At 48.9% G+C, this 27959-nt stretch overlaps 1 protein-coding gene across 1 annotated transcript; it reads left to right on the top strand.

Moving 5' to 3' along the window:
- LOC116941166 (uncharacterized) lies at positions 1 to 27662 on the top strand. The gene is made up of 10 exons (XM_076066428.1): positions 1 to 282; positions 2273 to 2350; positions 5450 to 5552; positions 6259 to 6416; positions 18248 to 18379; positions 21374 to 21426; positions 22088 to 22161; positions 23571 to 23643; positions 25790 to 25875; positions 26517 to 27662. Exons 1-10 carry the CDS (start codon positions 151 to 153, stop codon positions 26687 to 26689), a joined length of 1062 nt encoding a protein of 353 aa, XP_075922543.1. The 5' UTR covers positions 1 to 150; the 3' UTR covers positions 26690 to 27662.
- Positions 27663 to 27959: the final 297 nt, after the last annotated feature.

The following is a 27959-nucleotide window of genomic DNA, read 5'->3' on the forward strand; positions in this document are numbered from 1 at the left end:
GCGCGTGACCCAGGTGGGGGCCACGTGGTGTTGGTGGCGGCACTGTCATGGCGGCGCGTGGGGAGCTACTCGCGACTCCCGCTCACGGCCAACACGGGTGACGATTGTACGAGGTGGTCCTGGGACACTCCGAGGTCGACTCGGCATCAAATGAGTACGGTGTGTAAATATCGCCACCGGGGAGACAAAGGCGGCCGGGCGTGGTGTGAGCCACCCACACCCGAGGATCGGCGGGCGGGGCCGCCATCGCAAATTGCCAGCCCTCGTAAACAACAGCGGTCGGTAAGTAAGCTCTTGACTATGCATACATTATTGTTGTGTTACATATAGATTTTATATATCAGGTATGTAGTCTTCTCTTTGTGCCCGGCGCTTAAGGGCTGCAGTTTTTGGTAGCGGCAAGTTTGAGTAAAACTCACGTGTACAGTATTTTGGCGGGACAAATGCTACTGTACTAACATTCGTGGACATATCACAGAATCGTTTTGCGCGTTACCCCCTCCCCCCACCTAGAGGTTCACTCAATGTTTATTTTACTTTCTATCGAAAACAAGTGTTAAGATAAGCGTTTAAAAGTCAAACTTAACCAAGTCGTCAATTTAAGTGTCTTTTGTACATTTATGTTCGTAGGTTTGAATATATTCTGTCTAGATTAGTTTAAAAAGAATGCAACCTTCTCTGGCTACTATTAGCCCTCTTGTAGAATTGTGTTTCAACCGATTACCCTCGCTTGCCTGACCCATCACGGCTCTGAGAAATAAATGTATGACTAATGGACATCAATGTTAACCAGTTGTCCATTTTGTGAGGTATCCCTAACTAGCCAGTAACTTGTAAGCGGATAAAAAAAATCAACGGCGTAATTTGTTCGCGCTCGCTGGTTACTTTTGGAAACAACATTGTTGATAATTAATTTAGAAAGGTCTTTTATACCGATCTAGGTCACGATATGGACTTCGATGTTAGCGTGGCAGATTCATACGTGATTATTCACCAGTGACTCATGTTTGCTATAATTTCACACATTTATAAATCACCTCACGTACCCCCCCCCCCCCCCGGTTGCGAGCCACTGGCCTAGAGAAGCCATTAGTGACAGACATTACCATCACATCGACAGTGAGGATGGCTTTATGAGACCCAAGGCGACATGGAATGCACAAAAGACGTTTGAAATGCCAATGTGTTCTTTGCGCGGCATTGACCTGCAAGGCTGTGAGCCTGAAATCGGTGAAATAATGCAAAACGATCCCACCCAGTTGTGTCGCGTCATTGACAATGACCCTGAAGAAGAATGCAGTCGTGTATTTTGACGGTACAATATATGAAATGCACAATCGATGATTCATCTAGATGAAGGGTGAGCAGTCAGATTCATTCCCTCACCCATGTTAACAATTTTGGTCTACCGCACCGACTGTTTGCTCTCATGTACACAGCGCACAGCGAATGACTTGGTGTTTCTACTTTGGCAGTGGTACACAAGCACAACAACAAATACATGGACGCATTCGTCAATAACACTGGCTTCTTCCAGGATAAAATATGGACAGTAAACCCTCTCAAACCACAAGGGTTATGTTCTTGAAAACGCGCGCGAATGTAGAAACCTTGTTGACCAGGAAAAATGGGGTTGCGTTCCTGGCACGAGTGAACATAGGGGGGAATAGTAAATGTTTAATACCACTGACTACAATAAATAATAAAATATGAATGACAATTCGTTTTTATTACCTTTCATGATGATTTGATGACAATGGAGATGGTGAGGAATTCAGGTGGACGACTCATCGGGAGATGCAGGTGTTTGATAACAACAACGCACAGTTATCATTTTAGCACTCGAGAGCACGTCTGTCATAGGCCGACATTTTGGCGTGGACTGTGAGATCCATCAAGAATGAGGCGAATGCAATCAGGGAAAGTGTTGCGGCTATCGCCCCCCAGTGCTGTGTTCTCTTATCAATAACTATCACATTTTTACTGTGAACAAGATTTCTACATATTCTTGGTTCTTTCGGTAAAGTCACGTTGAAGGGAAACAATAAAATATATATAAAACAATAAAATTCTCGCGACGTTTCGACTGCAACACAAGGCTGTAACCCTCGTGAATAGAGAAGGTTTACTATATTGGCATAGTCACTCTGGTTTGTCAGTGCGTCGTCAACCGCGAGCCGGTGGGGAGTGTCAGGGAAAGCTGTCCCAGGTAGTCCAGGAAGCCGGTAACATGACTTCTATGATTTCATGGGTGCCACATTTCTATTTACAGCGATGTTCAATGTACTGCTGGATCACGGCTTTCCTACTAGAGCTCCTTCTACTGGAGGCCCCTTCCACCAACAGTGACGTGAGCAAGCAATTCCAGGGTTGCACCTTTACATTTTTAAAATTAATGTATTTATTTGGTAAGAGCGTGTGTGTGTGTGCGAGTGAGTATCAGAGCATGTGGATTCTGTATGTTCGCCCGCTATTCCGCAGTGTGAGTATGCAAGAGGTTGAGTGAGTGAATATAAGAGTGAGTATAAGAGAGCGTGGAGTTTGTATGTTCTCCCCCATTAACATTGCATTTTACTATATCAACATTGATAAATGGTAACATATATTACAATACAGTAGCCTCTTGACTATCCGTGCTAATGCCGAGGACAGCCATGGCTAATAAAAAATTGCGGACCATCCAAAAATATCCATTTTACGTGGATCTCTTTGCCAAAAACCACTAATATAGATATACATTATGTTTAAGTTAAGGAAATTGAGTTTGTTAATGAACAACATTTTTTTAGTAAAGAATGTATTGATCTTGTTTTTTGTTACAAAAGTATTTGATTTAGAACGAATGCTAACGATCGACCGAACGATGCACATGCTCAGGGATAACTTTCCTGCTCCCGCGCAGAAGACTCGGCCCACTAAGTGGACAGAAGCAGAGCCACGCCAATCAACATCAAACTCCGCCCACTGTTGTAAAGATATGCAACTAAAGTACCGTAGGGGCGATCACATGGATTTCAGATTAACCGGAGCACGTGACTTGTAATAAACATTTCCATGAATAAGTGTATCACTGTTTTTAGATTATTAATTTGGGATTAAGGGAAACATCCATGAGTTATTAATTTGTGTCAATATCAGGTGCGTGGTTAATCCTCAAATGGGATAAAACGCAAGCGGATAATTGAGTCAACTGTATTATGAACTAAATCGACATTAACAACATTGCATTCTTCTATATCAACATTGACAACCTTTATAACATTCTTAACATTGTTTAGAACAATAAACTATGATAAAATTAACAACATTGCATTCTACTTGATAAACAACGATAATATTTCGAAGGTGGTAACATTATTCATGACTATAATAAACTGTTATAACAATTTCTGTGCTCCCCTCTGTCACGCGCGCTCCTTTATGGCGTGCCTTCCTCTACTACTGCTGCCACTAAACACTGAGGGGTTAGCATCTTCATCATTAGACCTCCTTTGCCAGTACCAAAATATAATAATAGGGTTTTTCCCCTTTTTTTTGGCAACGAAACTGAAACCTTTTTACAAGGATCCATGTCTGCATTAACCACAATACTTGCAGTCAAAATGCAAACAGGAAAACATACTATGATAATATATGCATTGTCCTTGAAACTGATTGGTCCACACCAAGGGACGGCTTTCTTTCGAGCCTCGACCCAATTGGTGCTCGACCAGACATGAATCCTTGTAAATAGGTTTCAGTTTCGGTGCCAGAAAAAAGGGGAAAAACCCTATTACACTGAGGGGTTGTTTTCATGGAGGTGGACACCACCTGCATCATGAACATGGCGAGTCCACCTCATCGGAAGCCAAGTTCACATTTCTTCCTGAGAAGTGGAGCTGCTTTGGCTGCATCTGCTGCTGCTGCTGCTATAGCAGACGGACAGAGAATACTACATCCGTGCAGGCCGCCCCGTCTGAAGCCACACTCGGGCACTGCAAGCCTTTCCTCGGTGTGTTTGGCGAGAGGGCGATGTTGAACATTTTTTTGCTAGGACCTTTCCCGGCACGCTGAGTAGGAAGATGCTCCGGTAGTACGGTCCCCCTTATAGAGGGGGACCACTAAGGTATCCTTCCAATCCTGCAGCACGTGTCCTCTGTGGTCCAGAAAGTTGTGATTATATCATATCGGGCAATCTGCAGACACACGCTACTTGGGAAAAGTGCTGTTCGAGAGCACCTGTGAAGGTCGACACATCACACGAGAGGGTGGGTGGCCAACACCACACCTGGCTTAGTCTCCCCAGTGCTGATGTTTTACACACAGCACCAGGTACATGTCGTCCCCGGGTTACGAAAGGGTTAGGTTCCTGAGAACGATCCGTAACCCGAATTTTCCATATGTCAGTAATTGAACAATTTGTCCCTGAATTAAAGCTAAAATCCAATAGCCAGAAATAGTTGTGCCTCCCCTACCTGAATACTAGTTCGTTTTCCCTCAGGACTGTATTGTGCTGTTTTCTATTGCTACCTATATTCTATTGCTCTACATACTCTGCACTTCATATTCGTTTTTCATTTAATCGAATAACACTACCCATAATTAAACTAATGGGACATATTCTGGATCCAATTGTTTATGAATACCAGGAAACATTTTAATAAAAATCGTTAACAGAAAGCAGTCACTTCCGAATGTTTGTTTACCGTGCATTAGGCTAGGCCTAGACTTTACATACACACGCACACACATGCACGCACATTAAATACAGTAAAAACCTAACAATAGAAACATGGGGGAAAAGATAATTCGAAGCATAGAGAACAAACAATAATGTATTGGTATACAAAAATTACATTGCCCATAATCGTGGTGGGGCTTGGTGAAGGAGGCGTTTTGGTGGAGTGAGGCGTAAGGCGGCGTGCCTTATGCGTCCCTCCGCGGTATTCATCCGCAACCTCACCGCGCTGCACTATTTGCGCTTAACTTATGCAAACATTTCTGCATCTTAATTTTTTTATGCATTTATCAGAGCATTTTCATAAAACAATAAAATTCTCACTAAAAGAACCAAGAATATGAATCCCTGCAGTCACAAAAGCTTTAAATCAAATTTCATTTTCATAAAGTCGGGTCTTCCGTAACCCAGGAACTGCCTGTACTCATTTAAGGCTGATTTAGGGGAGGCTCGGAACAGGTTTGTATATTTGTCACTGATAATGGTCGTGAGCAGGAATAGAACTCGGTTCGCTGGGTTCACGCCACTACGCTACTGCTCCCCACTCGCAAACACTTGTACATTATCACACACTCAGACACGCTCCCAAACACATATATACTCGCTCACACTCTACACTCTGCAAAAAAGGGAGACACCATACAAACTCAGCACGTGGTTTCAACTCGGCACTTGCCCCAACGTAGCATTGAGGCTATGGGGGAATCTTCGTGTTTGTTGTTGTTGTTTCAGGACCAGGACCCCCCGGTGGCGGAGAGTCGATCTGCACGATCGTCGCCGGCGCGTGGAGCCACCGGCTCACCGACTACTCCCAGAACGCGTGCGGGAAGGGCAGGTGGTGCACAGCGACACGTGATACATGTGCAGTGGATTCCTAAATATCAGCCTCTTGTCTCCACTTACACATGGCAGGTTTTCTCCCGGGGTCTCCGGTTTCCTCCCACATGATGCTAATCTGTGACGAGTAATGGAATTTGTCGTCAAACATCCAAATGTGGCGGCACCCGCCTCACGGTGTCTTAGTTCAATCGCCGGCATTGCTGTTACGATGCGATGCAGCCGTGGAGACAGGCGTCCTCATTATATGTTGTCTCGCTACTTGTGAAGCCGTCCCACCCCGATTGTCCCCGCCCACCAACACCGCCTTCCCCACAGTTCCTGCACGAGCTCCCAACACGTGGAGCAAGACGTCGCTCATCGTGCTGAACCACGCCTCGCGGCACGACCCAGAAACACACCTGTGAACCAGACACGATTCTTAAGTGTCCCAGAGTTGATTTTATGTCACCAGGTGAGGACTCGAGAGAGGAGCTTGGAAGCATTTGCAAGGGTGAAATAGAGCAAGAACAACCGTATCCTGTGAGGAATCAAGAATATTCCATGAACTCCCTGTGGTGGGAGTCTGCTCGGGCAGATCCTGATCCTGTTCCTCCCTCCTGCGCTCCCCCTCTGCACGTCGATGCGCTGCCACGTCGTCCACCCAGCAGCGAATCAATCGGCGAGCATCTGCTTCTCTCTGTGTCTGCCCCCCGCCCCTACAGCGCAGCTGGGGTCTGCACCCAGCTGTGGCGCGGCGAGTGTGGTGGGAACTCAACACCAGCGGCGCCACTCGCCTACTTGGAACTGCGCGCAGGTCCTGGCGCTCCCCGGGGCAGCTGGCATGGCTACAATGCAACGCAAACTCGCAGGGAAGAAACAGGTGAGTTTGTGGAGGGGAGTAGAGTAAGATGGAAGGGGAGTGTGTGGAGGAGAGTAGAGTGGGATGGGCGGGGACAGAGGAAGCAGAGTGTGTGGAGGGGCGTAGAGTGGGATTCCAGAGGAGCGACAGTGAGTGTGTGGAGGGGAGTACATTGAGATGAGGGGAGAGACTGGTGAGTGTAGAGCTGAGTAGAGTGAGATGAGCGGGGAGAGACGGGTGAGTTTGTGGAGGGGAGTAGAGTGGGATGAGAGAGGAGAGGCAGTTGAGTGTGTGGAGGAGAGTAGAGTGAGATGAGAGGAGACAGGTGATTTTTCTGAGGGGAGTAGAGGGGAATGAGAGGGGTGAGACAGGTGAGTGTGTGGAGCTGATTCGAGGGAGGTGAAAAGGGAGAGGCAGGGGAGTGTGTGGAGGGGTACAGTGAGATGAGAGGTAAGATACAATTGTGTGGATGGGAGTCTAGTGGGATTAGAGGGGAGCGACAGGTGAGTTTGTGGGGGCGAATCGAGTGGGATGAGAGGGGAGAGACAGGGGAGTGTGTGGAGAGGTGTCGAGTGGGACGAGAGTGGGTGACAGGTGAGTGTTTGGAGAGGAGTAGCGTAAGATAGAAGGGGAGAGTCAGGGAAGTGTGTGGAGGTGGAGTACAGTGGATGAGAGGGGACAGAGGAAGGAGAGTGTGTGGAGGGGCGTAGAGAGGGATGAGCGGGGAGAGAGGGATGAGTTTATTGAGGGGAATAGAGTGGGATGAGAGGGGGAGACAGGGCAGTGTGTTGTGAGGAGTAGTGAGATGAGAGGGGAGAGATAGGTGAGTGTGTGGAGAGGAGTACAGTGGATGATAGGGGACATAGGAAGCAGAGTGTGTGGAGGGGCGTAGAGTGGGATTCGAGAGGAGCGACAGTGAGTGTGTGGAGGTGAGTACATTGAAATGAGGGGAGAGACTGGTGAGTGTGGAGCAGAGTAGAGTTAGAAGAGAGGGGAGAGAGGCAGGATAGTGTGTGGAGAGGAGTAGAGAGAGATGCGCGCGGAGAGACGGGTGACTTTGTGGAGGGGAGTAGATTGGGATGAGAGGGGGAGACAGATGAGTATGTGGAGTGGAGTAGAGTGAGGTCAAAGGGGAGAGGCAGGGGAGTGTGTGAGGGGAGTACAGTGGGATGACAGGTTAGTGACTGTGAGTGTGTGGAGAGGAGTACATTGAGATGAGGGGAGAGACAGGTGAGTGTGGTGCGGATTTGAGTGAGATGAGAGGGGAGAGATGGGTGAGTTTGTGGAGGGGAGTAGAGTGGGATGAGAGGGGAGTGACAGTGAGTGTATGGAGAGGAGTAGTGAGATGAGATGGGAGATACAGATGAGTGTGAACTAGAGTGAGATGAGACGGGAGAGACAAGTGAGTTCGTGGAGGGGAGTAGAGTGGGATGAGAGGGGGAGACAGGTTAGTGTATGGTAGGGAGTAGAGTTAGATGAAAGGGGCGAGACATGCGAGTGTGTGGAGTGGAGTCGAGTGAGGTGAAAGGGTAGAGGCAGGGGAGTGTGGAGGGGACTGCAGTGGTATGAGAGGGGAGTGACAGTGAGTGTGGGGAGAGGAGTAGAATGAGATGAAGGAGAGAGACAGCTGAGTGTGACCTAGAGTGAGATGAGAGGGGAGAGAGACAGCTGAGTGTGGCCTCGAGTGAGATGAGAGGAGAGAGAGACAGCTGAGTGTGGCCTAGAGATGAGAGAGGAGAGAGACAGCTGAGTGTGGCCTCGAGTGAGATGAGAGGGGAGAGAGACAGCTGAGTGTGGCCTAGAGATGAGAGAGGAGAGAGACAGCTGAGTGCGGCCTAGAGTAAGATGAGAGGGGAGAGAGACAGCTGAGTGCGGCCTCGAGTGAGATGAGAGGAGAGAGAGACAGCTGAGTGTGGCCTCGAGTGAGATGAGAGAGGAGAGAGACAGCTGAGTGTGGCCTAGAGTGAGATGAGAGGAGAGAGACAGCTGAGTGTGGCCTAAAGTGAGATGAGGGGAGAGAGATGGATTGGTGTGTGAGGGGAGTAGAGTGAGATGAGAGGGGTGAGACAGGTGAGTGTGTGGAGGGGACTACAGTGGTATGAGAGGGGAGTGACAGTGAATGGGGAGAGGAGTAGAATGAGATGAAAGGAGAGAGACAGGTGATTGTGGCCTAGAGTGAGATGAGAGGGGGAGACAGGTTAGTGTATGGTAGGGAGTAGAGTTAGATAAAAGGGGCGAGACAGGTGAGTGTGTGGAGAGGAGTAGAGTAAGTTGGAAGTGGAGAGGCAGGTGAGTGTGTGAAGGAGAGTACAGTGGGATGAGAGAGGAGTGACTGAGTGTGTGGAGGGGAGAACATTAGGATGAGGGGAGAGACTGGTGAGTGTGGAGGGGAGTAGAGTGAGATGAGAGGGGAGAGACGGGTGAGTGTGTGAAGGTGAGTAGAGTGAGATGAGAGGGTCAGGTGAGTTTGTTGAGGGAGTAGAGTGGGATGAGAGGGGTTAGGTGAGTGTGGAGCGGAGTCGAGTGGTATGAGAGGAGGAGACACGTGAGTGTCGAGGGTAGTAGCGCTAGATGAAAGGGGAGAGGCAGGGGAGTAGAGTGGGATGAGAGGGGAGTGACAGTGAGTGTATGGAGAGGAGTAGTGAGATGAGATGGGAGATACAGATGAGTGTGGACTAGAGTGAGATGAGACGGGAGAGACAAGTGAGTTCGTGGAGGGGAGTAGAGTGGGATGAGAGGGGGAGACAGGTTAGTGTATGGTAGGGAGTAGAGTTAGATGAAAGAGGCGAGACAGGTGAGTGTGTGGAGTGGAGTCGAGTGAGGTGAAAGGGTAGAGGCAGGGGAGTGTGTGGAGGGGACTGCAGTGGTATGAGAGGGGAGTGACAGTGAGTGTGGGGAGAGGAGTAGAATGAGATGAGAGGAGAGAGAGACAGCTGAGTGTGGCCTCGAGTGAGATGAGAGGAGAGAGAGACAGCTGAGTGTGGCCTAGAGTAAGATGAGAGGGGAGAGAGACAGCTGAGTGTGGCCTAGAGTGAGATGAGGGGAGAGAGATGGATTAGTGTGTGAGGGGAGTAGAGTGAGATGAAAGGGGAGAGACTAGTGAGTGTGGGGAGGGGAGCACAGTGGATGAGAGAGTACAGAGGAAGCGGAGTTTGTGGAGCGGCGTTGAGGGGGATTCAAGAGGAGCGACAGTGAGTGTGTGGAGGGGAGTACATGGAAATGAGGGGAGAGACTGGTGAGTGTGGAGTGTAGTATAGTTAGATGATAAGGGAGACACAGGTGAGTTTGTGGAGGGGAGTAGAGTTCAAAGAGAGGCAGGGGAGTGTGTGGAGAGTAGTACAGTTGGATAAGAGGGGAGTGACGGTGAGTGTGGGGAGGGGAGTACAGTGGGATGAGGGTAAAAACAGGCGAGTGTGGCCTAGAGTGAGATGAGAGGGTAGAGACAGGTTCTTGCATGTGATGGGGAGTAGAGTGAATGGGTTGATTGGGGAGAGACAAGTGAATTTATGGAGAGCAGTAGAGTGAGATGAGAGGTAGGAGGCAGAGGAGTGTGTGGAGGGGCATGGACTGGAATGAGGTGGGTGAGAAAGGTGAGTGTGTGGAGCGGAGTCGAGTGGGTTGAGAGGGGGAGACAGGTGAGTCTGGAGTGGAGAAGAGTGAGGTGAAAGGGAAGAGGCAGGGAAGTGTGTGGAGGTGGAGTACAGTGGATGAGAGGGGACAGAGGAAGCAGAGTGTGTGGAGGGGCGTAGAGGGGGATGAGCGGGGAGAGAGGGATGAGTTTATTAAGGGGAGTAGCATGGGATGAGAGGGGGAGACAGGGCAGTGTGTTGTGAGGAGTAGTGAGATGAGAGGGGAGAGATAGGTGAGTGTGTGGAGAGGAGTACAGTGGATGATAGGGGACATAGGAAGCAGAGTGTGTGGAGGGGCGTAGAGTGGGATTCGAGAGGAGCGACAGTGAGTGTGTGGAGGTGAGTACATTGAATTGAGGGGAGAGACTGGTGAGTGTGGAGCAGAGTGGAGTGAGAAGAGAGGGTAGAGACAGGTGAGTTTGTGGAGGGGAGTAGAGTTAGAGGAGAGGGGAGAGAGGCAGGATAGTGTGTGGAGAGGAGTAGAGAGAGATGAGCGGGGAGAGACGGGTGACTTTGTGGAGGGGAGTAGATTGGGATGCGAGGGGGAGACAGGTGAGTATGTGGAGTGGAGTAGAGTGAGGTCAAAGGGGAGAGGCAGGGGAGTGTGTTGGGGGGGGGGGGAGTACAGTGGGATGAGAGGTTAGTGACTGTGAGTGTGTGGAGAGGAGTACATTGAGATGAGGGGAGAGACAGGTGAGTGTGGAGCAGATTTGAGTGAGATGAGAGGGGAGAGATGGGTGAGTTTGTGGAGGGGAGTACAGTGGGATGAGAGGGGAGTGACAGTGAGTGTATGGAGAGGAGTAGTGAGATGAGATGGGAGATACAGATGAGTGTGGACTAGAGTGAGATGAGAGGGGAGAGACAAGTGAGTTCGTGGAGGGGAGTAGAGTGGGATGAGAGGGGGAGACAAGTTAGTGTATGGTAGGGATTAGAGTTAGATGAAAGGGGCGAGACAGGTGAGTGTGTGGAGTGGAGTTGACTGAGGTGAAAGGGTAGAGGCAGGGGAGTGTGTGGAGGGGACTGCAGTGGTATGAGAGGGGAGTGACAGTGAATGTGGGGAGAGGTGTAGAATGAGATGAAGGAGAGAGACAGCTGAGTGTGGCCTAGAGTGAGATGAGAGAGGAGAGAGACAGCTGAGTGCGGCCTCGAGTGAGATGAGAGAGGAGAGAGACAGCTGAGTGTGGCCTAAAGTGAGATGACGGGAGAGAGATGGATTAGTGTGTGGAGGCGAGTAGTGAGATGAAAGGGGAGAGCCTAGTGAGTGTGGGGTGGGGAGCACAGTGGATGAGAGAGTACAGAGGAAGCGGAGTTTGTGGAGCGGCGTAGAGGGGGATTCAAGAGGAGCGACAATGAGTGTGTGGAGGGGAGTACATGGAAATGAGGGGAGAGACTGGTGAGTATGGAGTGTAGTATAGTTAGACGATAAGGGAGAGACAGGTGAGTTTGTGGAGGGGAGTAGAGTTAGAAGAGAGGGGAGAGAGGCAGGATAGTGTGTGGAGGGTTTCGAGTGCAATGAGCAGGGAGAGATGGATGAGTGTATTGAGGTGAGCAGAGTGGGATGAGAGGGGTGAGACAGGTGAGTGTGTGGAGGGGACTACAGTGGTATGAGAGGGGAATGACAGTGAGTGGGGAGAGGAGTAGAATGAGATGAAAGGAGAGAGACAGGTGATTGTGGCCTAGAGTGAGATGAGAGGGGAGAAACAGGTTAGTGTATGGTAGGGAGTAGAGTTAGATAAAAGGGGCGAGACAGGTGAGTGTGTGGAGAGGAGTAGAGTAAGTTGGAAGTGGAGAGGCAGGTGAGTGTGTGGAGGAGAGTACAGTGGGATGAGAGAGGAGTGACTGAGTGTGTGGAGGGGAGAACATTAGGATGAGGGGAGAGACTGGTGAGTGTGGAGGGGAGTAGAGTGAGATGAGAGGGGAGAGACGGGTGAGTGTGTGAAGGTGAGTAGAGTGAGATGAGAGGGTCAGGTGAGTTTGTTGAGGGAGTAGAGTGGGATGAGAGGGGTTAGGTGAGTGTGGAGCGGAGTCGAGTGGTATGAGAGGAGGAGACACGTGAGTGTCGAGGGTAGTAGCGCTAGATGAAAGGGGAGAGGCAGGGGAGTAGAGTGGGATGAGAGGGGAGTGACAGTGAGTGTATGGAGAGGAGTAGTGAGATGAGATGGGAGATACAGATGAGTGTGGACTAGAGTGAGATGAGACGGGAGAGACAAGTGAGTTCGTGGAAGGGAGTAGAGTGGGATGAGAGGGGGAGACAGCTTAGTGTATGGTAGGGAGTAGAGTTAGATGAAAGAGGCGAGACAGGTGAGTGTGTGGAGTGGAGTCGAGTGAGGTGAAAGGGTAGAGGCAGGGGAGTGTGTGGAGGGGACTGCAGTGGTATGAGAGGGGAGTGACAGTGAGTGTGGGGAGAGGAGTAGAATGAGATGAGAGGAGAGAGAGACAGCTGAGTGTGGCCTCGAGTGAGATGAGAGGAGAGATAGACAGCTGAGTGTGGCCTAGAGTAAGATGAGAGGGGAGAGAGACAGCTGAATGTGGCCTAGAGTGAGATGAGGGGAGAGAGATGGATTAGTGTGTGAGGGGAGTAGAGTGAGATGAAAGGTGAGAGCCTAGTGAGTGTGGGGAGGGGAGCACAGTGGATGAGAGAGTACAGAGGAAGCGGAGTTTGTGGAGCGGCGTTGAGGGGGATTCAAGAGGAGCGACAGTGAGTGTGTGGAGGGGAGTACATGGAAATGAGGGGAGAGACTGGTGAGTGTGGAGTGTAGTATAGTTAGATGATAAGGGAGACACAGGTGAGTTTGTGGAGGGGAGTAGAGTTCAAAGAGAGGCAGGGGAGTGTGTGGAGAGTAGTACAGTTGGATAAGAGGGGAGTGACGGTGAGTGTGGGGAGGGGAGTACAGTGGGATGAGGGTAAAAACAGGCGAGTGTGGCCTAGAGTGAGATGAGAGGGTAGAGACAGGTTCTTGCATGTGATGGGGAGTAGAGTGAATGGGTTGATTGGGGAGAGACAAGTGAATTTATGGAGAGCAGTAGAGTGAGATGAGAGGTAGGAGGCAGAGGAGTGTGTGGAGGGGCATGGACTGGAATGAGGTGGGTGAGAAAGGTGAGTGTGTGGAGCGGAGTCGACTGGGTTGAGAGGGGGAGACAGGTGAGTCTGGAGTGGAGAAGAGTGAGGTGAAAGGGAAGAGGCAGGGAAGTGTGTGGAGGTGGAGTACAGTGGATGAGAGGGGACAGAGGAAGCAGAGTGTGTGGAGGGGCGTAGAGGGGGATGAGCGGGGAGAGAGGGATGAGTTTATTAAGGGGAGTAGAATGGGATGAGAGGGGGAGACAGGGCAGTGTGTTGTGAGGAGTAGTGAGATGAGAGGGGAGAGATAGGTGAGTGTGTGGAGAGGAGTACAGTGGATGATAGGGGACATAGGAAGCAGAGTGTGTGGAGGGGCGTAGAGTGGGATTCGAGAGGAGCGACAGTGAGTGTGTGGAGGTGAGTACATTGAATTGAGGGGAGAGACTGGTGAGTGTGGAGCAGAGTGGAGTGAGAAGAGAGGGTAGAGACAGGTGAGTTTGTGGAGGGGAGTAGAGTTAGAGGAGAGGGGAGAGAGGCAGGATAGTGTGTGGAGAGGAGTAGAGAGAGATGAGCGGGGAGAGACGGGTGACTTTGTGGAGGGGAGTAGATTGGGATGCGAGGGGGAGACAGGTGAGTATGTGGAGTGGAGTAGAGTGAGGTCAAAGGGGAGAGGCAGGGGAGTGTGTTGGGGGGGGGGGAGTACAGTGGGATGAGAGGTTAGTGACTGTGAGTGTGTGGAGAGGAGTACATTGAGATGAGGGGAGAGACAGGTGAGTGTGGAGCAGATTTGAGTGAGATGAGAGGGGAGAGATGGGTGAGTTTGTGGAGGGGAGTACAGTGGGATGAGAGGGGAGTGACAGTGAGTGTATGGAGAGGAGTAGTGAGATGAGATGGGAGATACAGATGAGTGTGGACTAGAGTGAGATGAGAGGGGAGAGACAAGTGAGTTCGTGGAGGGGAGTAGAGTGGGATGAGAGGGGGAGACAAGTTAGTGTATGGTAGGGATTAGAGTTAGATGAAAGGGGCGAGACAGGTGAGTGTGTGGAGTGGAGTCGAGTGAGGTGAAAGGGTAGAGGCAGGGGAGTGTGTGGAGGGGACTATAGTGGTATGAGAGGGGAGTGACAGTGAATGTGGGGAGAGGTGTAGAATGAGATGAAGGAGAGAGACAGCTGAGTGTGGCCTAGAGTGAGATGAGGGGAGAGAGACAGCTGAGTGTGGCCTAGAGTGAGATGAGGGGAGAGACAGCTGAGTGTGGCCTAGAGTGAGATGAGAGAGGAGAGAGACAGCTGAGTGCGGCCTCGAGTGAGATGAGAGAGGAGAGAGACAGCTGAGTGTGGCCTAAAGTGAGATGACGGGAGAGAGATGGATTAGTGTGTGGAGGCGAGTAGTGAGATGAAAGGGGAGAGCCTAGTGAGTGTGGGGTGGGGAGCACAGTGGATGAGAGAGTACAGAGGAAGCGGAGTTTGTGGAGCGGCGTAGAGGGGGATTCAAGAGGAGCGACAATGAGTGTGTGGAGGGGAGTACATGGAAATGAGGGGAGAGACTGGTGAGTATGGAGTGTAGTATAGTTAGACGATAAGGGAGAGACAGGTGAGTTTGTGGAGGGGAGTAGAGTTAGAAGAGAGGGGAGAGAGGCAGGATAGTGTGTGGAGGGTTTCGAGTGCAATGAGCAGGGAGAGATGGATGAGTGTATTGAGGTGAGCAGAGTGGGATGAGAGGGGTGAGACAGGTGAGTGTGTGGAGGGGACTACAGTGGTATGAGAGGGGAATGACAGTGAGTGGGGAGAGGAGTAGAATGAGATGAAAGGAGAGAGACAGGTGATTGTGGCCTAGAGTGAGATGAGAGGGGAGAAACAGGTTAGTGTATGGTAGGGAGTAGAGTTAGATAAAAGGGGCGAGACAGGTGAGTGTGTGGAGAGGAGTAGAGTAAGTTGGAAGTGGAGAGGCAGGTGAGTGTGTGGAGGAGAGTACAGTGGGATGAGAGAGGAGTGACTGAGTGTGTGGAGGGGAGAACATTAGGATGAGGGGAGAGACTGGTGAGTGTGGAGGGGAGTAGAGTGAGATGAGAGGGGAGAGACGGGTGAGTGTGTGAAGGTGAGTAGAGTGAGATGAGAGGGTCATGTGAGTTTGTTGAGGGAGTAGAGTGGGATGAGAGGGGTTAGGTGAGTGTGGAGCGGAGTCGAGTGGTATGAGAGGAGACAGGTGAGTGTCGAGGGTAGTTGTGCTAGATGAAAGGGGAGAGGCAGGGGAGTAGAGTGGGATGAGAGGGGAGTGACAGTGAGTGTATGGAGAGGAGTAGTGAGATGAGATGGGAGATACAGATGAGTGTGGACTAGAGTGAAATGAGACGGGAGAGACAAGTGAGTTCGTGGAGGGGAGTAGAGTGGGATGAGAGGGGGAGACAGGTTAGTGTATGGTAGGGAGTAGAGTTAGATGAAAGAGGCGAGACAGGTGAGTGTGTGGAGTGGAGTCGAGTGAGGTGAAAGGGTAGAGGCAGGGGAGTGTGTGGAGGGGACTGCAGTGGTATGCGAGGGGAGTGACAGTGAGTGTGGGGAGAGGAGTAGAATGAGATGAGAGGAGAGAGAGACAGCTGAGTGTGGCCTCGAGTGAGAGGAGAGATAGACAGCTGAGTGTGGCCTAGAGTAAGATGAGAGGGGAGAGAGACAGCTGAATGTGGCCTAGAGTGAGATGAGGGGAGAGAGATGGATTAGTGTGTGAGGGGAGTAGAGTGAGATGAAAGGTGAGAGCCTAGTGAGTGTGGGGAGGGGAGCACAGTGGATGAGAGAGTACAGAGGAAGCGGAGTTTGTGGAGCGGCGTAGAGGGGGATTCAAGAGGAGCGACAGTGAGTGTGTGGAGGGGAGTACATGGAAATGAGGGGAGAGACTGGTGAGTGTGGAGTGTAGTATAGTTAGACGATAAGGGAGAGACAGGTGAGTTTGTGGAGGGGAGTAGAGTTAGAAGAGAGGGGAGAGAGGCAGGATAGTGTGTGGAGGGTTTCGAGTGCGATGAGCGGGGAGAGATGGATGAGTGTATTGAGGTGAGCAGAGTGGGATGAGAGGTGTGAGACAGGTGAGTGTGTGGAGGGGACTACAGTGGTATGAGAGGGGAGTGACAGTGAGTGGGGAGACGAGTAGAATGAGATGAAAGGAGAGAGACAGGTGATTGTGGCCTAGAGTGAGATGAGGGGGAAGTGATTGTGTGTGTGGGGAGGGGAGTACAATGGGATGAGAGTGGACGATAGTTGTGTATGTGGAGTTGAGTAGAGTGAGATGAGAGGGGACAGGCAGCAGAGTATGTGGAGGGAGTAAAGTCGGATTAGAGGGGAGTGACAGTGAGTGTGTGGAGGGGCGTAGAGAGATGAAAGGGGAGAGACAGGTTAGTGTGAAGGGGAGTCGAGTAGGGTGAGTGGGGAGAGACGGATGAGTTTGTGGAGGGAAGTAGATTGAGGAGAGGGGAGAAACAGGTGAGCGTGTGGACTAGAGTGATATGAGAGGGGAGAGGTAGGTGAGTGGACGAGAGTGTTGAGCAATTGAGCAATCATTGGAAGGATGTTATTAACCAAGTTAAACTTTAACTGCCTTATAGTTTATATTCATATCTCCGGTCTTTTACTCCCAGCCTTACACACTACCATCACTATGAAATTTGACGTGCAATGTTTTAGTCGTGCAAATTTGTCCCTCATCCCACTCTCCCCCCCCCCATCCGTGGTACATGAGTACCATGCCCAGGAGCTTCTCTAATCTCCGTCCCCCAACACCCCCCCACCCTGCATCCGTCCTCCCTGGCTCCTCCCCCCTTCTTACCCGATATAATCTCTTGTCACAAACAGCTCTCTCGACTCACCACAGTAATTTTGCTGTGACTGTTGCCACCTGATGACGGAAGCTTGTGCTGCCTCCGAAACGCCGTGATTTGATTTAGTTTTCACTTTTTGTTTTATTTTATTTTTTACCTACGTGACTTTACCGAAAGAACTAAAGAGTATGGATCTTTGCAGTCACGAAAACTTCAAATCTAGAATGGGAGACAAGTCACTTTGTGGAGGGGAGTAAAGTGAGATGAGAGACAGGTGAGTGTGTGGAGGGAGGTAGAGTGAGATGAGAGGGTACAGGCAGGAAGAGTGGTGCTGAAGGTCACATGTCAGACTTTTGTGCCATGGGGTTGACTGGTGGTGCCAGGCTATGTGCAGGATATCACAGGACACACCCAGGTGTCAAGGGGTTGACTTATGGTGCCAGACCAGGTGCAGGATGTAACTGGTAGATCCTTGTGCCATGGGGTTTATAGATTGTGCGAGGCTATGTGCAGGAGGTCACGCTACAGACCCAGGTGTCAAGGTGTTAACTGGTGGTGCCAGGCTAAGTACCGGATGTCACAGGACAACCCCAGGTGCCAAGGGGTTGTTGAAAATGCCAGGCTATGTGCTGCAGAAGATCACAGGATAGACCCAGGTACTTTGGGTTGTCTGATTGTGACATGGTTGGTGTAGGAGGTCATTGGACAGACACATGTGCCAAGGGGTTTACTGATGATGCCAGGCAAGGTGCAGAAGGTCATTCTGCAGGCCCAGGTGCCACGGGTTTGAGTGATGGTGCCAGGCTAGGTGCAGGAGGTTTCGTGACAGACCTAGGTGTTATGGGTTAACTGATGTTACCAGGCAATGTGCAGCAGGTCATATGACAGACCCAGGTGCCAAGGGGTTTAATGATTGTGCCAGGCTAGGTGCAGGAGGTCACGGGGGAAACCCAGGTGCCATGAGGTTTACTGATGGTGCCAGGCTAGGTGCAGAAGGTCACGGGGGAAGCCCAGGTGCCATGAGGTTTACTGATGGTGCCAGGCTAGGTGCAGAAGGTCACGGGGGAAACCCAGGTGCCATGAGGTTTACTGATGGTGCCAGGCTAAGTAGAGGAGTCGTATCTCCAGAATAGTCTATTGTTCTTTACGTAAGTCATCGGTGATTGAGCTGAGACCATCAACTCACTGAAATGGAGGATCAGGTTTAATCACAACTCATTGGGAGTCTGTGTCTCTATGTGCGCTTATGGGTGTCTTGTGCGACACACTGGGTCTTGATGTAAATCATTGGTGGCTGTGCTGAAACCATGAAATCAATACAACTCGAGGATCCATTTTAATGACAACTCTGTCTATGTATGTGTAGGGTGTAGGTGGATTCCTGCTCACGGCCACCATCGGTGACAACTATCTTTGCCAGCCACACGATGGAGCTACGCGTGGGGGTGCACGACCTGCAGTGGCAGCCACAGCCTCGTGCCCGACCCCCCACGCAACGGTGAGAGGGACGCTGCCTTGCTCGCGACTCACGCGCTTGCTCACTCACCTTGGTCTGTCTCACTGTCACACTCACCTCTCTAGGGTTCCCTCTAGTTGAGGCCCTGCAGCCAGCAGTGGTTTCAGTCATACAGTTCAGGATTGTATCTCATCCTCCCTTAAACAATGTGTCTAATGCACTCTGCTTCCTGGTGTAGTGTTTAGTGAGTGCTGTGCGAGGGTTAATTGAGTTTTGTTTTTTGTGCCCGCTATGCCATTATATTTGATGAAGCACATGAGTGGACACTGTACACCAATATTCATTACGCTTGGGCTGCTGAGAAAGTTAGAACAATTTACCTTATTTATATGGGAACGTTTTAACCTCGGTGTAATGAGCTAAGATTGACAGTAATCGTAATGGAACAGCTGTACTTTCTGTACAGAATTAATCGTCAATGTACTGTATATGTAAATGTACATTGTCAACATCAGCCCTGGTATCTGCACTGCTGAATGAACAGATCCCCATGCCATCGGCATCCCTCATTGCCCTGCGCGGTGCCACAATCCATCACGCTCTTGAACTAATCTCATCGCTCTGTCTTGCCCTTGTTTTCTTCTTTGGCTGCAATTCCGGCACCGGTTTTGTCCATCGGCTATCATCCCATCGAGTGGTGTCCAGCCTAAGCCCCTCCTTGCTTTTCTTAACAGTTTGATTGGCGTGGTTGGCTTTATACTGTACGAAAGAAGTTGTACATACATATGTAGTGTTTATAATGATAAATACACTTCTTATGAGGCACACTCTTTATTGTCTTCTCTTACACAGTCCTTAACACACAAAGGAGTATACGGTCCCCTCACCTAAGAAGGTACAGCCTCTAGACTTAGCGGGACCTACCCACAGGTCTCTTCCTAACCTAAGGAGGCACAGCCTCCAGACTTAGCGGGACCTACACACAGGTCTCTTGCTAACCTAAGGAGGCACAGCCTCCAGACTTAGCGGGACCTACCCACAGGTCTCTTCCTAACCTAAGGAGGCACAGCCTCCAGACTTAGCGGGACCTACACACAGGTCTCTTGCTAACCTAAGGAGGTACAGCCTCTAGACTTAGCGGGACCTACACAGGTCTCTTGCTAACCTAAGGAAGTACAGCTTCCTGTCTTGGCGGGACTTACTCTCGAGTCTACCGCTATCCTAGAGTCCTCCGGCTGGGACCTAGGGGAGGCTATCTGACCCACTGCTGGCCCGGTGGGTCTTGACCATTGGATACGCTGAGCCTTAGCCCTCAGAAGGGCTGGAAGGCTGGGTCCAGGGTCCTGGCTATCTTCAGCCCGGGCTTCGGTCTTCGTGTAGGGAGAGAACTCCCCGCGCTTCGCGCGCTCACCCTTCTTATACCCGTTTGTGGCCAGGTGTAACCAATCCCACATTCCCACGTGGAACTGTCTGATTGGTTGTTACCAAACTGTGGCTACGATCCAGTTCACCTCGTCTGACCCCAACCGTTATTCACACAGAGGTAGCGCTGCACTGCCCCTTTGATACCTAGTGGCAATGCAGGTTACCGAACAGTGAGTAGTTAGCACCTCTACATCTACAATAAGATTTCTCTGATTCTGTTTGTTCCCTGAATCACATGTTCCCCTATCTGTCTTTCACTGCAATCCCAAGAATGCAACTCTGTTCTTTGCATAAGTTTCAGCTTAGTGTCATTGTTTTCTGATCATTTTCACAGTGGGTAATGTGTACCGATTGGAAACAACCTTTATTATTCAGGCACTTTGTCGTGCTGCTTTTGATGATCAAATCGATATTCCAAAAGCACTATCTCCTGCCCTAATTGTCTTTATTTCATACTTTTATTCACAATTCACCTTAAATTTCCACACCTCCGATTAGCACAGTTGACTTTGAATGGTGCAAAAGAAGTTTCAACATACATACTTACACATGGTATTCTTTTTATTGGCAAATCAAGAAGAAGAGAGAAGAGCTGAGGATTATTACATCTGCTACTTTTGATATAGAGGTTTGAGTTGATTGTGTGGTTGATGCTAGCGTGGCTTTAAAATGCAAGTATCGATGCCGTGCTATTGCATGTGATGAGCAGGCCGTGTTGGTTCTCAGTGCTACGGTTATACTGACCCATGCTGCTTTGTTCCCATTATTGTAGGTCAACTCTGAGTAAAAGTAGTCGGTGGCTTCTGATGTATCAACAGGAGCGTTAATTTTGTTAGTTACCAAATACCTGTGGAATTTACGTAACGTCTTATTCTGTGGATTTCATTTAGTTGGCATGTTTATTTTAATGGCTAAATAAAACAGATGATGGGTTGACTAAAATGTTGCAGGTTATTGTAGACGAATACTAAACGAGTGAAATGCTGACGAAATCAACACTGATGATCACCAACCTCAGGAACACAAAGGCCTCGCCACTGCTTGGTGCACCAGCCACTGCACGGTCTCTCGAGTGGAGGCCCTTCTGCCAGCAGTGACACAAGCAAATAATTGTAGAACTGCACCATGACTTTCTACTTTTAATCCAGAAATTCCAAAGCTCTTCAACCACAAGTACACGAGCACCGTCCTAACCGTGGAGGGATGCAACCATCTCTCAGAGATGTTCTACAAGTACAGATGACTTCCCGACGATGTCTGCTTCTGCCCAGGCTAGGGGCACTTTGAGACCATGTGGAGTGACAGACTCACGGGCTGAACTCGTGCGAGTCCGATCCAAGTGTCACAGGTAAACATATCGGGTTGACCGGTAGTTGCGGTTACCTGGGTTCCCAACTATGTCAATGCAGTGGTTTGTAAGCGTTCATCGTAATTTTATTCGCAATTCACCTTCAAGTAGCACACTTTCCTTTAGTATGGTTGCCTAGATCAGTCTCTGAGTGCGGAGGAGTGCAACATTCCTTCCCATACAGATGGAACAGGTGGCGTCAAGATTTGTGCTGTGCTGCATTCTAACAAACATTTGTGTGACGCCAACTCTTGCCTCCACAGTACTGGATCACAGGCTTGCGCCACCTCTGCCTGGCTGAAGTGCAAAACCAAATGTAATGTTACATGTTGCATGACAACTCTTATCTCATTGCTCTTGTCCATCTCTTGTCGTCGTTATAACCGAGGGTTGATGCCCAAGAACGATGCTCTTCATCTTTCGTGATCTTCAGGCTCTTCTCATGGAGAGTCCCGTCTAACTGTTCACATTTTTCCACCAACTGATCAGTTCCTCCCTCTTCCCCTTCTCCTTTCCATTTTTATTTGCAGCGTTATCTTCATCAAATCCCCAGCTGACCCAGGATATTTCCCACATTGCCAACTTTCTCATTATCTGCTCTTACCCGTGGACAAATACAGATAAGGCGAAAATTGAATCACAGATAATTGGATTTTAATTTTGATTTGAGTCTTTCGTGACTGCAGGAATCCATACTCTTTGGTTATTTCAGTGAAGTCACGTAGGTAGAAAATTAAAAAATATATATCACGTTTCGATCGCAACACAAGCGGTCGTCCTCAGGCAGAAAAAATAATCCAGCAGCGGAACTGCTGAAGCAGCGCTTGTGTTGCGATCCTAACGTCGTGATATATTATTTTTTTGTTTTATTTTTCTGTCTTCGTGACTTTACTGAAAGAACCAAAGAATTGGATTTGAGTCACTATTCCCAATGTGTGTGTTGTGTGTCTTGTTTTCCGCTCCATCTGCATGAGTAGGAGATGCCAACCCCGTGCATTGTGTCCGGTTTCTTCACCAATGCTGCCAAACTGCACCACAGTGAATCTTACAGGTGCAGTTTCTCCATCCTGCCTCATGTTTTAATGTGACGAAGTGGTCATGTGCCTTAGGGGTTTTTGAGATTATCGCGAAGGTTAGAGAGGTTAGACTTTGATGGTATGTGTTGAGAAGAGACAAAGGAGGTGTAAGGGAAAGTTGCTATGGAGATGCTACCGATGCAGCACCAAAGGAGTAGAGCGTGACCGAGGGGGAGATGGGAGGCTGCGGTGGCACGAGACACGAGGACGGTGGATATGACGAGAAAAGAGGCACGGAATGGAAGCTCACGGAGAAAGGAAATAGAAGCAGCTGACTACATGCAATAATGGAACGTTTGGCTTGGAATAAGAAAAGTTGGTTGTGTGGTTCAGGGCAATCAGAATGGCTATGTCCTACATGAAGTGAGCACTGCTGAGCTCCTGGATTAAGAGGGGTATCTACCTGCTGCTCTGAAAGAGTTCACAATGGCCAGGGTCAGATACACTACGCTGGCACTGTTGACACCTGAGGTTGGATCCCTGGTAATTTCTGTTTGTTTTTTCAGGGGTCTGAGTGTACGTGTGTAGAAATTGGCGTATGTGTTGCAGGAGGCTAGTGGCTACAAATCCAGCGACCTAAGTTTGATTCCGTGCCATGGCTCACATCAGTGGTGAGTGATATCTTAACCAATTCGAGTCTCCTGTATGTAGACTCGGCTCCAAATAAGTGCATGTTTCAGCGTGTATTAACATCAGCAAAGGGAGCTAGGCTTGGAACTGGCCCCACCACCCCCTTGTGCACATTGCCAGTCTTAATAGGCACATACCAGCAGCACTTGCCTGGCAGCCTGTATAAACGATGTGACTCTTTGTGTTTTTGTTTTGTGTGTGAGTGTACGTATGTGTGCAGTGGTGGGGAGTGGTATTGTAGCGCTTAGCGAGCTGCACTACGAACCTGGTGACCCGAGTTCGGTCCCGCTCATGGCCAACACCAGTGACGATTATCCGAACCGGTCTTCGGCCTCCTCTATGTCGACTCAACCTGAAATCAGTACCTGGTGCGGTGTGTAAACATACCCACTTGGGAGACGAAGGCGGCCGGGCGTGGTGCTGGCCACCCAGCTCCAAGTATGCCAGCCGGACTTCATGGGTTCTTGCAAAAACACCACTTGTTCCAAAAGTTTGGTAAAGGCTATATGGGGTATCTTTGTCTTTGTATGTGTACATGCTTCTGTGTCAGTGTCTTTGCCAGAGAAACTGATCTAACAGTACTGAGATTCTTCATGCTGTCCCCAGCTTTGACTGTCTCACTGGGTTCATCACGGCCATGTTGTAGACGTGGACAATTTCATGCAAATGTGTGTGTTATATATTTTTTGTTGATATTAATGGCAGTAGACGTCTGTTGACTAGTACTCTGATTTTACACTTTTTATTGGAACAGGAAGGTATGAGATGACTTTCAGCTCCACATCCACACCCACCTCCGTGCTCAATGCCAAGAAGCCACTGTATTGGTAATAAACCCGCAATGTTTTTTATTCGTAAACCTGCATTTTTTTCCATATTTTCCCAATTTACCGCGACTGTGCTCTCGCCATCATGTCATGGGTCCCCAAGTAGTCATTCGTGTCTTACAGAGCAATACAAGCCTTGTGTTAGATCATAGCCCACTAAATCTGATATCACAGAGCTACTTTGTACCCTTTAAATTGACCTTTCGTCCACATAGTAAAGGGCAGGACTTTCCCACCCGTTCCTCATATGGGAGTAATGTTAGTCGTAATAATGTTGTGACTTCTCATAGCTGGAAATATATCCCAATAAAGTGCAGAGTGACAGTAATGTGATGCATTATTTTGTGCAGTCAATGACGACCGGACTGAGACCATTAACTCACTCGATTTGAGAACCCGCTTTAATCACAGGCAGCTGCCTGGATTCAAACTCAGGTACTCGGTGGTGCCAGTTCAGTGCTCTGGCCTCTAAACACCCACGTGTTAAATACATAAGCAACCTTTTTAATTAGCAACATTCTTTGACCACTTTGCCAAAACAATTGGGATTGTGGAGCTGTGGCACAGTCATGATATTGCTTTTTCTCATGCCTCTGCTGGCAGAAAGAATTTCCACGAGGATGCTCGTGTGAGAGCCCCTTTACAAAATATTTGGTCTACTCTTCCACACTGGTCATATGTTTTACCGCTTGGTAGATAGGCAGGGGAATTTAAGATTACTTGACCATTTGTTTCAACTGCTGTGCCAGAGGGTCTAACGAGCAACCTCTCTGTTGCCAGGCCAGCGTGCTAGGCATTGCACCACAGCAGCCCCCTCCAGTATTTAATTCTAAACGAAGGTCACTCTCTGCGTGCTTTTGTGCACGCGCGTTTGGGTGGTGTTGAACGAGATGGTGCAGACGTCTCGCTTCTTCGTGAGGAAAGTGATGGCACTGGAGCCGGCCTGGCTCACGGGACTCGCTCCGCGCTTCTGGCAGAGCGCCGTCTGGAGGCTCCATTGTCGCCACTGCGCTCCGGTGACATTCACCGGGTCACGGTTCATTTGGTTCGTGAAATTAGTGGCGAAAACAAACGTCAACAAAGTGATTTGTTTTCATGCAAAGATAATGGGAGGTCGAAAATCAAATGGGCGGTGACCGCCTAGCAGTCGTGCGTTTGCCGCTTATTACGAAGGTGCGCGGTTAGAATCCAGCGGCTGCTCGGATTTGATACTGCGGGTTTATTAACTGTAAACATACACTCAGTCTGCTTCAGAGTGGACATTAAAGATCTTGTGACGTCATTCGCAAGGTTAGGCCATTGTGTGGCGGCATCATGAGTCATGTTATTCTCATGAACAATTGTGCCCGAATGATTCAATTGGGAATATACATAGCAATCGTAACCCCCTCCTGTGAGAACCTGGCAAGACTCTTCTGAAAAATAGTCACTGCTCAGTGACGCTTTGCTGGGTAAATCAGCATGATAACCATTGTGACATGAGCCTGTGAACCAGTGGTTTGTAGTTGGGGTTTGGTGGGATTTGTGGAGATGGAGCCATCGTGTTTGCTGGGGGCACGCGCCTGCAGGGTGATGGGATGGTACCTGTAGGATTTGGTACAGCAAGAATGCTTGACATAGAGTACGTTGCATGTTCGTCCTGATCAATTCACCGGCCACACCCAGTGCAGCATCTTTGCATGTATTGACTGTCATTGTATATAGATGTTCAGTCACATACAAACGTTTCACCGATATGCCTATACCACACTCCCCAGCAAGTCGGATATGCGACGTAGTACTGAATGACTTAGCTTGAGTGTTATCCCGTGGTTTCTGTGGGCTTTCTCTGGTTAATTTCCATACGTATAATATTCAAAGGGACAGATTGCAAACAAACATTGAAATGAAATGTTTTCCTTTTTAAACACAAAAAGTTTGTACAAAATTAGAGAAAGTCATGTTCAAATACTGCTTGCAATGTATATATTGTAGGAAGATTACTTTTACGGAATGTTTTGTTGCACTATACCCATAACAAAACTCTACTATTAAGAAAAAATGTTGTGGTAATCCGTCGTGAAACATTACTGTATGCTCTCAATCAGCAGCCATGATGGTCACTGATCAAGGCCACTTACCACCCTGCATTGTCCTGTGATGCCAGGACCCGTCCCCTGCACACAGCCCATCTCATCGTTCCATTTCCACCATGGGCAACTTCCTGCGTGGCGAGTTTTCTCCCCATTGAGTGTACATGACAACGTTGCAAGACCCATGCTGCAAATTTACATCTAAAATACAAGCACATACACTTTCATATGAAGTGTAACCTTCCGGCTACAGACAGGAGCAAATGTTCGGAATAGATTTAGGGGTAGGGTGGATAGTATGGTTATGAGTATTAGTTGTAATAATTGTGCCTTGTATGTATCCAAAGTAAACCATAAGGGAGGGCCAATTTAGGTTTGTATTAACTTAAGGCTGATTTGACCTAGGGGAGACCTAGTATAGGTTCAGACTAATTTAAGGCTGGGTTGACCTAAAGGTGAAAGCATGTTTCCTAAATTCACAGTGCCTGTCCACCCAGCAGTAAAATAGGCGCACTGCAACGAGTTTATCGGCAATACGCATGTGGGTACTTCCTTTCCAAGACGCCTGTTCATCTTTAAAGATAATTGATAATCCTCGAGGAGCTCTCCAGAGCTCCCCCAGTTGAGTTCCTTCTGCCGGCAATGGTGTGAGCAATCAGCTGCATGTGGATATTTCTGAGATGAGCACTTACACTAAAACAATGTGAAGTTAAATGTACTTATTTTCACATTTCAAAAGAAAATTTGTGACCAAAGATGGAATTTTACTCATCGCCAATATTTGTTTTGTGATGCTGGCAGATTCGTATGTGGACGTCTCCGATTCCAAACAGTATTCCTCTTCTGTGAAGATGTGGACGACGGACTTGTCCCAGACCCCCATTCTCCACCGAGGACCACACGCGCTGCACACTTCGAGTGAACCCCAGCAGCGACGTCTCGATGTTCCTGCCTGCCCACTGAATGACACCTAGCAGCGCAACAACACTGGATTAGAGTTGCAGTGCACAGTAGTGCAGAGGCGGGTCTATAAACTTCGTAACGGGAGAGACGGTAGCGCCGACATTTTAAGCTGCTTAAAACACGTCTTACTGGTAAATATCAATAAAAGATTATTTGGGTCTTTTGGGAAAGCCACGTAGATAGAAGAAATAACACTAGAAAAGCTATTTTGGCGTCTCAAGGGGGATGCGATCACCCCCATCGCCTCACCCTTGGATGGAACCCGCACTAATGGCGTGATCACAAAGGTGTACAGCAAGCGCCGGGCATCTTAAAAGTGTTGAGCAGCCAGTCTATGCAGACGAGGGCTCTCCCATGTTCTCTGCAGCAGGGCTCGGTGCAGCCGCACGTGACCCTTGCGCCATTCCGGTTCCTTCAGAGGCTTGTCCATCTGAACCACTTGACAGTGGAGAGATTGAGATGGGGAAGCAGGGAGCATCTGTTTTAGTAAAGGAGACGGTATCCAACACAGTCCCTACACGTTTGTACTGTGATTGCTACTTTAAAGAAAGTCTCATGGTTTAAAAATGGAAGATGTTGCTCACGCACTATTCTCTCTCTCTTTTGTGTGGAAGAGGATGATGACGGCCCAAGATATCTGTTTTTGAAAGATGTTACATCCAGGTGCTCCAGCATTAACTAACATTATTTAGAACTGATTTAAGTACTTATTAGCATGGTTGGATATGTATGGTACGAAAGACGTTCCACATACGTCCAGCAACCTGCTGTGTCAGAATATTTCTTCAAATTCAGCCTAAAAAGTCAATAGTGCACACTTTCAATTGAGTATTAATTTTTTGAGAATTATGAATGTGGATTATGTGATATCCTATGGTTTGTATGTTGAAAGTTTTGTGCAACCCCGTAGTGAATTTGACTGATTTTGAATAAGGCTAGTCCTTAAAGGCAACACAGTTTTGTATAAAATTGTATTTCATCCAAGATGCTGTTTAGTGCAGTCCTAGTGGTACAGTACATGAGTTGGGGGAATCTTTGCATGTCTACATGTCTGTGTCAACCATACTACGTATGCGGATTATCTGGCGATTGCTTCCCACTGAGAAAGAGTTGCAGATCCTACTGCTGAACCTGGAGCATGCTACTTCAGAAATAGCGCCTTGCCATTGGCCCCACAAAAACAAAGTACCTGCCTGGGTATTTTATGTCATCACATGCTCCCCTCCATTAACTCCTCATAAGTGATGGGAGAGTTGTGGGGAGAGTAGAGAAGTCTCTGTA

Source organism: Petromyzon marinus, chromosome 11 (genome assembly GCF_048934315.1).
Source record: "Petromyzon marinus isolate PM22_M1 ecotype Great Lakes invasive population chromosome 11, UKy_Petmar_22M1.pri1.0, whole genome shotgun sequence".
NCBI lineage: Eukaryota > Metazoa > Chordata > Hyperoartia > Petromyzontiformes > Petromyzontidae > Petromyzon > Petromyzon marinus.

Coding starts and splice junctions, on each gene's coding strand:
- LOC116941166 (XM_076066428.1), top strand. CDS start 151: ATGAGTACGGTGTGTAAATATCGCCACCGGGGAGACAAAGGCGGCCGG. Junction 2,351..5,449: donor CCCCTTCCACCAACAGTGAC/GTGAGCAAGCAA, acceptor TTGTTGTTTCAG/GACCAGGACCCCCCGGTGGC. Junction 22,162..23,570: donor CACCACAGTGAATCTTACAG/GTGCAGTTTCTC, acceptor TTATTGGAACAG/GAAGGTATGAGATGACTTTC.